Source organism: Rutilus rutilus (assembly GCF_951802725.1).
Source record: "Rutilus rutilus genome assembly, chromosome: 7".
Lineage (NCBI taxonomy): Eukaryota > Metazoa > Chordata > Actinopteri > Cypriniformes > Leuciscidae > Rutilus > Rutilus rutilus.
In genome coordinates this window covers 43,363,107-43,376,803 of record NC_140221.1, presented here as the reverse complement: position 1 = coordinate 43,376,803, position 13,697 = coordinate 43,363,107, and the positions used below count along the sequence as shown (strand labels likewise).

Below are 13,697 nucleotides of genomic sequence, written 5' to 3'. Positions count from 1 at the left end.
CATGTTTACAGTTTTTTGATCACATTACTTTATTCTTACTGAGGTCACTATGTATATACAATGTATAATATTCACTATATATCATTCTCAAACAATGATAAAACATTGTTTTTTGTGAAAGGATCGATGACAAATAAGGATGTTCAAAGTGATGAAAACATGCTAGATGAGTTGATCCGTGCTTAATCATTGTCGTAGATGCACTCTGTAACATACAAGATGAAGTAGAAACAATTAATTGCAGTAAAAGGATGTAAACTAAATACATATTCATCAACTGTCCCTGTGCAAGTTGAACCTTACCATCACCAACATCATCATAAACAGATCCGTCCCTTAGAGAGGAGAGGAAGTGAGACAAAAAATATGAAGTTGTGGTCAACTGATCAATATCAAGAGAGCAATGTGGCTGATGGTATTGCTGAATTGTACACAATATTTACTCAAAATTCACTAACATTCACAAATATTTAGGCATATCAAAATGAGTCAGGAGTGCTTAAAGGGATACTCCACTTTTTTTGGAAATAGGCTCATTTTACAACTCCCCCAGAGTTAAACAGTTGAGTTTTACCGTTTTCGAATCCGTTCAGCCGATCTCCGGGTCTGGCGGTATAAGATGACTTGACTCTTCTATAGTCACATCGTGGTACGGCAGCAAAGTTTCTTGATTATTACGCAGGAATGAGAGTATAGTTCCTAGCCATATCAGCCTAGAAAATCGCAACTTTACATTTTCCGTCGGTCTTAGTACACGATGTGACTACAGAAGAGTCAAGTTTTAAATAGGAAAAATATCAAAACTCTTTGGTCATTTTTTTTGAGAGAGATGCTAATGGTCCTGTCCGATTCAATGATCTATGCTAAGCTATGCTAAAAGTGGTACCGCCAGACCCGGAGATCGGCTGAATGGATTCGAAAACGGTAAAACTCAACTGTTTAACTCTGGGGGAGTTGTAAAATGAGCCTATTTCCAAAAAAAGTGGAGTATCCCTTTTAAAAAAAAGCAAAAACTGTAGCTATTGACAGGTGTGAAAAAAAAAAAAAAAAATGTACATGCAAAAGGATGCACCAGAATAGAAATAGAACTGAACAAGACGACTGTACTTACTGCTCCAAATTAGCAGCAGACACATAGCCAACTGAAACAGAGAGAGACTATTTAATAACAGTTTCCTATTCGGCTGTAATGTGCATCTCAGCACAGGTATTATACCCTCAATCAACTCACATTTCCCTTCGCTGTTTCGGCAGATGAGTTTGTCATCTACAGGGTGAACTATCACATCAATCATTTCTCCGGGTTTTATCGGCAGGTCTTTATTACCAAACTTCTTCACAGACAGTGATGGGAGAACAGTAGCTTGATAAAGCACTTTGATTTCTGCATTATACTGCAAGAAGAGACAGTAAGGGGGTTAGTATACAGAATCATTTCACCGACCGCTTCCACACCAGCAGTTCAAATAGTGTGTGTCTTACTTTGAACTTCTTCCTAAACTCTTTTTCCTCCTTCTCAAACTTTTTCCTTTTCTTTGGGTCCATCACGTTTGTATTGCTTGTTGAGGTGAACTTTGGATTACTGCAGTGAACAAGAAAAGAAAAGAAGATACAAACATGAATTTTTTTTTTTTTACATCTGAGTGGTGCAAAACTCACTGACATAATTTTGAAGCTGCCATAAAAGTCTAATTCACCCAAAAATAAAAATTCTGTCATCCTTTACTCACCCTCAAGTTGCGCCAAACCTGTATGTTTAAGTTTACACATACTATCTTTTTAAAAAAAAGAAATCGATTATTTTATTCAGCAAGGATGGATGCCTTAAATGAATTAAAAGTGACAATAAATAAATTGAAGGATCATGTGACACTGAAGCCGTGAGTAATGATGCTAAAAATTCTGATTTAAAATATCTCCAAATAAAAAAACTGAATTATTGTAATAATATTTGACAATATTTCTGTTTTTACTGTAATGTTTAACTAAATAAATGCAGCCTTGGTGAGCAGAAGAGACTTCTTTCAAAAACATTTGAACTGTAGTGTAACATCACAAGAACAGTTACTTGCCAAAATTTGGGGTGAAAGAGAAAAAATATGATGAATATAATAGTAGGTTAAATAGAACCACAAGGAACACTAATCAGGTCCAAACTATTGGAGAAAGTAACAATGATAGAATAGATCTGTGGATACAAAACATGACAATCCACGATACCTCTAGATTCAGGAAAAATAGCACGTTCAAGTCATGTCAGAAAGATCGTATTTACGAGTTGAACACACATGAAGTTGTGTAATTGCGAGTTGGAAGCTCGGGATTTTCTTTAAGTCTTGAGTTTATGAGTTGGGGGCGTTTCAGTGAGAAACATGGCGGAATGTCACAATACCTACAATTACTTAGAAGTGACGTTGTCAGACTTTTTTATTTCCAACAAAATAAGCTCACTGCCTGCACAAAATGTGATAGCATCGTAATATAACAATTAGGGATGCACCGATATGAACATTTAGGCCAATATCGATAACCGATAAATCTTTATATATGAAAGTCGATAAACGATTTTTGGGCCGATAAATCTAAATCCAAATTTGTATATAATTTGTGAGGGCCTGATTACAAAAACAAAAGTCTCACCATTAAAAGCCATGTCCCAAGTACACAATTATAATGATGTTCTCATTATAATTTTAAGTAATCTCATATGAAACCAAAAGCATCATGGCGAACAGTGCTCAGCTGAAGGAAATAATCCACTATTTATCGGCTTTAATATATCGGCCAAATTTTCTTATTGAGCCGATAACCACAACATTAAAAATGAACATATATCGGCCGATATCGATATGGTGGCCGATATATCGTGCATCTCTAATAACAATATAACATGTAACAATGTTTACAGTGCAAAGTTTACAGTGCTTTGGTCATTTCCTAGAATGTATTTCTGTATTTTTTCTGTAGTTGAGAAGGTACGCCGCCATCGTGCTTCGACGTCAATGACTTGAACGCACCTTAAATCTTAATTACGACTTCACAACTCATAAATATGAACTCCCCAAGAGGACTTGAAAGCACTAAAACTCAAGGATTCACGGAAAACAGACCGTGCAGGTCTTGTGGTAAAAGGCCAAAGTTTATAGTCATGATCTTAAAGTGACCTAGTTGCCAATTCTAATTAAACGGAGGACCTCCTAAAACAACATGTGGATGAAAATGTGTGTCTGCTGTTCTTCTTTTGTAACATGTATGAAGTAACCTGCAAGGAGAAGGAGGTGGAGGGAAGTCTGTTGAAGTCACATCATCATACGTGTCATCAGTGGCATCTGCTGGGCATAAACCAAAAACATCTCAGGGGTTTCTGGGTGGAGCATTTACATTTACATTAATGCAACTGGCAGATGCTTTTACCCAAAGTGAATTACACTGCACACAAAATATGATTTGTACTTCCTTTGATCATGCATTCCCAGGGAATCAAACCTATGTTTAAGCTACAGGAACAGGAGTTCCTCTTAAATAGGAGTGAGCAAACATTACAGTTTCTACATTTCTAAATGTTAAATGAAATACAGTGCTTTTAGATTATGAACTAAATTAATATTAAAGCGAGAATTACTCACCCATAACATTAAATTCAAAGTCTGGAGGGGGTAGAGGGAAGTCAGCTGGAGGGGGTGGAGGGAGGAAGCTGCAAAATGACAGAAAACTACCAGTAAATCCACACGCGCTTCACAAAGGTTAAAGGTGCTTTAAATAATACTTGTTTTCTAAAAAAGGACTTTAGACTGTCACCTATCAGAGTGAAAGCTGCACAGATTAGTGTTTATTTTTAATTTTTTTACTACAAATATGACTATTCTTTTTTTACATTTTATAAAACTGTGTGTATTTATACACAAATATATGTCTAATATGCATTTGAAACATTATTTAATATAATTTAAAATACAATAACATTTATTTATTGTTATGCAATATGTGTTTATTATACATAAGCTCAAATCCCCTAAATTTAGAGATAAATGTTGATTTCAATAATTTGCGTAATTTGGTTAATAATACTTTTATTCAGCAAGCAAGGATGCATTAAAATGATCAAATGTGTCAGTAAATATACTTATAATATTATAAAAGATTTCTATTTCAAATTAAAGCTGGATCAAATAATCCTGTAAAAATGTATCACAGTTTCCATTAAAATATTTAGCAGCACAATTGTTTTCAAGATTGCCAAATCAGCATATTATAATGATTTCTGAAGGATCATTTGACACTGGAGTAATGATGCTGAAAACTCAGATTTACCTTATATATATATATATACACACACACACACACACACACACACACACACACACACAATAACTATAAAAGTACTACAAAAGAGAATCAAGGTTTAAAATGATTTTAAAAAAATCAAATAGAAAAAAATGAAAAGTGCTATCATTGATTGCTTAGATGCATATACCAGTTTTAGTGAAATATTAAGAGCTTTTGAACATGAAAAATGAACTCACCTGAAATCATCTTGAGTATCTTCTGCACACTCATAAATATCTTCACACTCAACTGCTGTCAGTAGTCACATGACAAATTTGTGAACAAGTGGAAACAATACAAAGACTGTATATCCTTTTACACTTCCTTCACTTGACACTCGATAAATTATTGCAATGTTATTTACATTTATATTTATTAAATGTATAATGCAATGGCTTACCATCTGGTAGACTGAAAAAAAATATATGTTTTTTTTAGTTAAAACATAAATAATAAATTAACTTCAATAATGTTAATAATCTAAATAAGTGTACTAGTTACTCTCTTACTTATTGACTTCACCAGCAACCACATCATCATACACCTCCTGTCCATCCTGTGTGTGGCTCACTTCACCACGCACATCTAGAGTGTCAGGCTTCACAAAACCATCTGTATGGAAAACACACCAACACAATAATAGCAGCTAACCATGACTAGTCAACGAGGAAGAGACAAACATGATGCTTTAGTCTAATATAGACCGAGCATGTTCAGTTTAACAAAACATATCAGCATATACATATATTAGAATATCAGCATATGTGTTGTGTGTAAATCCAGTGCAACTCACAGTGGCCTTCAGTGTTCCTGGCGAGCCAGTAGTCCTTCGGGTTTTCTGTTTTGCGCACGATTTCAATGGTCTCTCCCTGCTTCAGTGGAAGTTTGTTCTTCCCACCTTTGTGGTCCACTCTGGCCTTCACTGTGTCAACTACCTCAATCGTACCCTTGATCTAGCCAAGCAGAAATTACAGTGATGGTGAAGTTATAGCCATCGCTATACCACTTACTAATGTTAGCCTTCATTTAAAAAAAAAAAAAAAAAAAAAGTTTATGAACACAAAAATATTCCAGTTGCTAGGTTGTTTTAACATAATTTTGGGTCAAATATGGACAAACCCAAACGTTGGGTTAAAAATGTAATTTAAAAATGTAACCCAGCCATTGGGTTTGTCCATATTTGACCCAAAGTTGGGTTGAAACAACCCAGCATTTTTTAGAGAGATGGGTAAATCCCAATACACACACACACACACACAAACGTAATAACTTAAATTAAGAACAAATTCAAATTTTTGGTAATAACATGATTTTTTAAATCAGCATGAACCAAGTAATTTATATCAAAGTAAAGACTCCTATGATTATGGAGAAAAAATGATATATGATTATAAAAAATAATGTCTTAATCCTAAAAAAAAAAACTTCTAATCTGAAATATAATTTTGATTTTGAGGTGAAATGTGTCTCCAGGCATGTACTTGACAGGTTTTATGAGATTCATGAAAATAAGAGATATCAGAGATAATTCAGAGATATCCAGTATTGAGCTGTTTGTAATCACTTTAAACTTTTTCCTGGCCTCCTGCTGCCTTTTCTCTTGCTCTTTCTTCTCTTTCTTCTCCTGCTCCAAACGTTTCTTCTCTTCTTTTTCGAGCTTTTTCTTGAGTTCTTTTGATTCTTTTGTCGTCTTTTCCTCCATCGTTTCTTTGTTGTCTTCAGGCCTGTGTAGAGGAAAGATTAGATTCTTAGATTCTTCTTTTATTTCATTAATCATATTAAAATTTGAGACCAATTGAATTGCAGCCTTTGCTAAAGAGTAACCAGATTTCCTGAGGAAAATGTGAGTGGCATTTGTCGGTGCAGAACTTGCTATTACGATGGGTGATGGTTCACAAGTTTGTTGAAAATGACTTCTCTAATGAATAATCTCTTCTCTGATGATGTGTTCACTGGCATGGGGGCGGGGCAACCTGTCACTCACATGAGATCCACCAATGGCAAACCACAACCATCCAATCAATTCCCCATGGACAACATCAAGTCCCGCCCTACATTTTTTCTCATGTGAAAAGTCATTTCACTCGGATATACATCACAATAGGGAAGAAAAGACTATCGCAACTTCGGTTTAATGCTGTGTTTAAAGAGGATCAATTATGCTTTTTTACATGTTCTACTTTCTTTAGTGTGTTGCTGTTTGAGCATGAACAATGTCTGCAAACTTACAAAGCACAAAGTCACTCCAGCAGCAGTTGTTCTCATTATCAGTGTGCGCTGTTTCTGAACTCCCTGAAACTCCCAGTTTACTTCCAGCAACGAATATGTCACAATATTCCTCATTTAAATAATTCCCACCCAAGGCATACTCAAAATAAAGGGGACGAGGCCTGATTGAGATGTGTTAGTAGTGTGTTGAAACTCGCAGTTATGGTGAGGGGCGTGACATTACCAAAACGCACAAAGCGTTTGACCAATCACAACACACTGGTCCAGCTGACCAATCAGAGCACACTGAGCTTTTCAGAAGGAGGGGCTTCATAGAGACAGGAACTAAACGGAGCGTTATTGACAGACTGGAAAGAGGGGAGCTGCAACAGTGTCAAATGTGTGAAAAATAATGTGTGTTTTTTTTAACATTCAAGCATGAAAAATAAAAGACCCCAAAAACAAAATCAAGACTTTGTACAAGAGCATAACATGACCTATGCCTTTTATATTTTTTGTTCAAATCACTAATTCTAAGTTTGAGTAAACTAATAATAATGCTTGACTTAGCAACCACAATTAAATTAACGAGATCTCACCGGTTGCTGTCAAGATCCTCGTATATCTCCTCACCCGACTCCTACACAAGAAACAAACAAAGACGGTAAAAGTTCAAATGAACTAATCTTAAAAATTCAGTGTTTTATTTACACAATCATTTTCTTCAGTCTGTAATACAGTCTGTCTTGTTAATGCCTTCATTTCCTCTTGAGAAGCTGGTTCTTTTGCAGACTATTTTTACCAAGTGTTTTAGAAGCGAGATGTTGATGTGCTATTTAAAACAGCTCTACACGAGTTGTCAGCTTAAGCAAACACAATCCTTACCTCGTGGTCATTGCTGCTTTGACCTAAAACAGAAAAGAGAGATGTTTACAGACTTTGAAAAGGTCTTATATTAAAGTAACACCTAAATGTCATTTCATGTGATGCTTGAATGTGCTTTTTCTTTAAAATGAGGTCGATATCTTTGATATTTTGGAATCTAATGCAGTGACATTTATTTCTTGGGGTTACTGTATGTCAAACGTTAATTTGAAACTCATTTATATAACTTCTCTCTGAAGACCTAGTGAAGTCTGCGTCCTGTTCATGGTGTCCGTATCATCGTACAAATCCTCCTGGAGAGTCCGATCCCTGTTCACAACAGAACAAACAGTAAAAACAAGCTTACATTTGAATTTCTGCTTCACAACTTTGTGTTTATGATAATACATGCAATTTTACTACTGCATTACCTCACAGTACAGCAGTGGTACCATGAAATAAAAAAACTATGAGTTCATACCTACCATATTCATGTACCATGGTATTTAAATGTCAAGGTACACACACACACACAAATAGTGTAGGCTTTACTTTGAAACAATTTTTACTCAGAAATTGCAAGTAAATTTCACAAATAATTCAAAGAAACAAGTAACAGTGAATTAAATATGATTTATTTAAAGGAGTCATAACCTGCAATTTTCACTTTTCCACGAGAATCAATGTATGTTATGATCGACTAACGATTATACACTGGCCGGGAAGCCGATATTTAAAAGTGAAGCGTTTGTTTACCTCAGGGTAAATAAACCAGCGCGCATGCACGCGCACTCAAATACGAGATTTTGATTTCAGCTCCCTCTTGACGTCATGAGGTAGTAGGATATACCATATATGGACACCGCAGCAGGAAGCCCCCCCTTCCCCTCTCCCCCTCATATTCAGTTCAGTCGAGAAAGATGGAGAAACCGAGTGCACACCGGACTTGCTCTGTGGTTGATTGCCATAAAAAACATGTAAATGTGTTTTATCTCCCAAAATCGGACGAAACTATCAGGGACCAGTGGATGAAATTTTTAATGACGCTGTCCCAACAACCCTTTCAACTGGCGTGCAGAGCCATATAGAGCGTCCACGACAGCCAAAACATCGCATTGATCTCGCGAGACAATAATGCCTTCAGAAATAAGGGTAAAAGTAGGTCTGTGTTTATTTTTTTTCCACTTTTCTTTTTTAGAAGGGCCTGAAATACTATAATACAGCAGTAGGTATCCAATGTAATACTAGGTTATGACTCCTTTAAGTGGAAAGACTGAAATACCGGTAGTACTTTCTTATAAAATATACTCTTTATTTACAACTTTAAAAAATATATATTTTTACAGTGTATTTCACTACTAAATCACCATGGTATTACTATAGTACCATGTCCCAAGAAATTAACTAATTAATAGTAATTATTATTTCATGACTTTTTTTATGTATTGTATTGTAATGTTGTATGTATTTCCAGATTTGTGTTTACGTGCATCTCATAAAGTCAGCACTCACAGTGGAGGGAGAGGAGGTGGAAGTGTGAAGTCTGGTGATGGGGGCGGAGTCATAGATGTGATTGACAGGCGTTCCGGTGGCGGTGGGAGGGGGAAAATTCCAGGCTCAAGCTCAGGATTATTGGTGTTGGATACTGATGAACCAGCAGATGGAAACAGAACATGAAGCGACAAAAACTAAACCGTTAGACATTGAATCGTCCATGAGTCTGTAAATGTAACCTCTCTTTTAAAATATAGGTTATAATATTTCACAGTTCAGGGAAATGGATTTTGGGTGTTTAGACAAGAAAACAAAAGTATTTGGACATTTGAGTCACACTTTATGAACCGTCCAACTAAAGGATTCATTTTCTTTATGCAAAATTACATTTTTTATGTCTTTATTTTAAAGTCAAATGTAGTTATTCATTATTATTATTCTAGTACCTTAAAAAAAAAGAAAAGTGTGGAATGTATACATTTTTTGACACTAGTTTTGATATTTTGTTATATAATGCACTGACATTCAGACATTAAGTGATTCAAAATTAAGAGTTTGGGGTCAGAAATGTTTTTTAAAGAAATTAATACTTTAATCATTCAACGAACACAATAAAATGATCAAAAGTGACAGCAAAGAATGTTTTTAGACAGCAAAGAACTTACATTTTTTAAGTATTCTGCAAAAAAAAAATGTTTCAACATTGAAAATAATACGAAATATTTATTGAGCAGGAAATTAGCATATTAGAATGAAAGGATCATGTGACACTGAAGACTGGAGTAATGATGCTGAAAATTCAGCTTTGATCACAGGAATAAATTACACTTGAATTTTTTTTTTTTTAAATAGAAAACAGTTCTTTTAAATTGTAATACTATTTCGCAACATTAGTTTTTACTGTAATTTAAAGGTGCTCTAAGCGAAGTTGGGTGACGCCACTTCTTGTTGACGTTCGAAGTATTGTCAAAGTCAAACAAAATTGAGACTAGCTCGACCCTTCCTCCTCCTCATCCCGTCCCCTCCCCCGATGTAAATTCGGGATTTTGCGTTCCTTCTCCTTTTTCCCTCTTCTTTGCTATTTGTTCATCGGAACGTCGTCTCTTTGGTCGTGTGTCGGCCATATCAAAATTCAAGAGAATATAATTCTAACGTCAGTCGTTGTCTAGGACATCTCTCCTCTAGCTAACTTCCCTCTTCATGCTTCTCACTCCTCCACTCCCCACACCCCCCTTCATGTGCTTGCGCACTAACCCCCCAACCCCCCACCCCCCACCCCCAAATCATTCTTGTCAGTTATTGGCTGGAACACTGTTTGTTATGTTTCGTGGTCCAGGCTGGGCCAGTTTGTTTTTCTTGCCGTTTGTGGAGCCTGGGCTGTCTACAGAGACCGCGTTTTCTTACAGTGTGTTCAGGGGACAGGCAGCTAGCGGATAGTGAGGAGATGTTTGCTGGATGTGACAACAAATGTTTCAGCCTAAAAAACGTGTGACATCGCTTAGAGTACCTTTAATCAATTAAATACAGCCTTGATGAGCTTAAGAGACTTTTCACAAAACATTAAAAAAACGTACTGACCCCAAAACTTTTGAACAGTTGTGTAAGTGTCTAAAATCTTATTTGACACCACTGTATTTTAGTTGTACACTCACATAATTCTAGACATTTAAAAAGAATGAACCCATATGGTGATGTCCATGTCTTACCGTTCCCTCTGAACTTGTTGAGGTTAACATGTGGAGGTCTCTCTGGTTTGGCAGGACACTTTCCTAAGGCAAACACATTGGGGAGAGGCTTCGTTTTTGGCACTGACAAATCATCAGTAGCAGTTCCCGGTGCTGCAGAGATGTCTTTATGAAAAACAGGTTTCTGCATAGCAGATGGTTTGGCAGGAGTCCAGGGTCCGGCTCCTGCAGAAAGGGATTCTGTATACGAGTTCTCCTGTTGTTCTCTTTTGGGCAGCTTCGCTCCAACACCATCCTTTCTCGAGTCACTATAGAGCGGGTTGCTAGAAACTAGAGGATTGAATCTAGTCTCTAAAGAGTTGACTGTAAAGTTGGGTTTGACCATGAGTGGTTTAGGGAAAGGCCTGGAGCCTGCGCCTTTATGCATGTCCACAGGTTTGAGTTTCACCGGCTTGGGGATCAACGGTGGATTCTGGTCCTCAGTCCTGGTGCTCCTGAATTGATTGCTCTGATTAGGTTGGGAAAACTTACTTTCACCAGCCAGTGAGTTAAAGTGAGACATCAGAGCTTGTACGTTAGTGAATGTGGCCTAAAAGAAATCAAATATAAAAGAAACATTGGTAACACTGTACAATAAAGTTTCATTTGTTAACATTAGTCAATGCACAAACTTACATGTTAATGTTATTAAAGTCGCCCTGTAGTCAATAATGTTGTCCCTTAAAACTCATCTTCGATCATCAAAATGACAAGGAATTTCTTGAAAAATGTATTCATGCCTTATAACAGCTTGAATGTAACTCTGTGTACACCCTTGCCTCATTTAGTATACGCGGTTCTATGAATATGCAACTCGACTCACTCACACCAGCTCAGAGATCCACTCGTTGATGATCACATGTTGATCTGATTGGTTACAAGGTAGTTTGAGACGTCAGAAACACCAGCGATTTTAAACCGTGTTTTTGAGACCGTCTTTGTTTCACTGCAGTTTTAAGGAGAAAATACTCAGCAATGGTGTTGACTTATGATTTAAGACAAACCATGTGCAAATTCATATTAAAACACCACACAGACATATAAACAACAATAAAAACTTGATTTTCACCACAGGGGGACTTTGAATGTTTTTCCTGTGAAACTTCCATATTGTAGACAATAATTGTATCCCTTAAAACTCACCTTTGATCACAAAAAAGGCATATTTAAAAAAAAAAAATTTTGAATAAAATTGGTCATGCCTTAAAAATATCTTGAATGTAACTACACCCTTGCTTCATTCAGTATATGCGGATTCATGAATATGCAAATTAGTAAACATTTGAAAACGTTTCAAGTTGACTGAACTTAACATTTTAAGGCAGTAAAATTTGACACACATTTTTTTTTAGGAAATTTCACATATGGAATTAAGTAAACTCTACTTAACTAAGTTAAGTGAAATTAACAAAGAAAATAAGTCATTTTAACTCGGCTAGTAAAAGGTTGAGTAAATAGATATCGTGTGAGACACCATATCTACATATCAGAAGTTACGCATTATGTGAACGCAGAGACCTCAATACTTGGTAGACAATACACAATGACGGTAACATTTGATAGATCGTTTTTACATATTTAAAAAAGTATATGCTAATACTATAATTGATGCAGCAAACCTCCTTGAACAGGCTACAGATAAAAACCTCCTGAACTTTTAAAGAAGCTGTGAAAATTCACACCTTTGTGCCTTTACACTAGCCACTCTTTACATTCACAAGTGTGAAAAACACTGAGTTGTTATACAGCCATCTGCTTCTTCAAAATGCAGCTGTATGATCAAATACTATTGTATGTTTCCTATCAGTCACATCTTCAAACTAGTTATCAATCGTAATAAGAAACATAATAAAATCCTCAAGCATTGAAGGCATCTGCTCTAATATACTGCACTAACACAAGTATAATCAAGATAATCAAAAACTAAATCAACAGAAAAGTCAAAAATCTAAATAAAAGACACTCATTTAAATAAAGCAGCAATATTTCTCCGCAAACTCACCCAGCCAGCACATAAGTGTGTGTAGAAGTACAGTGGCTCAGAAACTGGTGAGAATCACAAATACACCCAAAGGAAATGCATGCACGTTTCTATAACTTTAATAAGGAAGAGGTGTGTTTCACTATCAAGCATAACATCCCTGATCTGAGGTCAGGTTTAATATTGGCTCAAAACCAGTGTCTCATTCTTTGGACAGCCATTTAGTGTGAGAAACAACACAAACTCTGGTCAGATGGTCAAATGACAATGATAAGATCACTGTTCTAACACGAACAATAATGATAATAATAGTATATCTGGTGTTTAGACGAGCCGCGTATAAAAGTCAGTCGTCTAATTCTAAACACCACACAAGTGTTTCATAAATATCACTGTTAGAGCAAACAAGTGGGACTCACCATTATGACGAACGGAACAACTTCCACTAATAAACTTATTGGTTTGTCTGATGAGTTTTCAAGGAGTGTGGTTGAACATGCACAAGAACTGATGACTAAAACTTTTTGCCACAACTTTTTTTCTTTCTCCTAAATGGCTTAAAGGGTTAGTTTCAACCCAACAGTGAAAATTCTGTCAGCATTTACTCTCCCTCATGTCGTTCCAAACCCGTTAGACTACACAATAAGTGAAATTTACTTTGGCAAGTCTTCGCACGCATATTTAAGTAAATTTCACATATGGAATTAAGTAAACTCTACTTAACTAAGTTAAGTGAACGTAACAAAGATAATAAGTAATTTTTTACTTGGTTAGTAAAAGGTTGAGTAAATAGATATTGTGTGAGACACCATATCTACATATCAGAAGTTACACATTGTGTGAACGCAGAAACCGACAATGACGGTAACATTTGATGGATCGGTTTTGTGTTTGAATTTGTCATTTATTGTAGAAAAAACTCCAAATATGACAAAATGGCAAGTTACAAATCCTAACAACAAAAACAATGATAAAATAGTGTAAATACAGCTGGAAAACAGTGCAAAATCAACCTCAATTATTTCAAGGCCCAGTGCATGACGGGAATACCAGTATCAGAAAAGTTGAGTAATTTTACTTAATTTTATAACGTTGATATT

The 13,697-nt window shown here is 35.9% G+C and overlaps 1 protein-coding gene across 1 annotated transcript; it reads right to left on the bottom strand.

Annotated features, from left to right (window-relative positions):
- Positions 1–17: 17 nt before the first annotated feature.
- On the bottom strand, positions 18–12,712 carry LOC311293964 (FYN-binding protein 1-like). The gene is made up of 18 exons (XM_084414574.1): positions 12,619–12,712; positions 10,599–11,166; positions 8,911–9,043; positions 7,661–7,728; positions 7,420–7,442; positions 7,134–7,174; positions 5,891–6,050; positions 5,120–5,279; positions 4,836–4,938; positions 4,727–4,737; positions 4,524–4,578; positions 3,627–3,694; positions 3,263–3,329; positions 1,483–1,582; positions 1,232–1,394; positions 1,112–1,142; positions 304–335; positions 18–205 (listed from the first exon to the last, which is right to left on the bottom strand). The coding sequence occupies exons 2-18, from the start codon at positions 11,137–11,139 to the stop codon at positions 183–185; spliced, it is 1,779 nt and encodes a 592-aa protein (XP_084270700.1). The 5' UTR covers positions 11,140–11,166; positions 12,619–12,712; the 3' UTR covers positions 18–182.
- Positions 12,713–13,697: the final 985 nt, after the last annotated feature.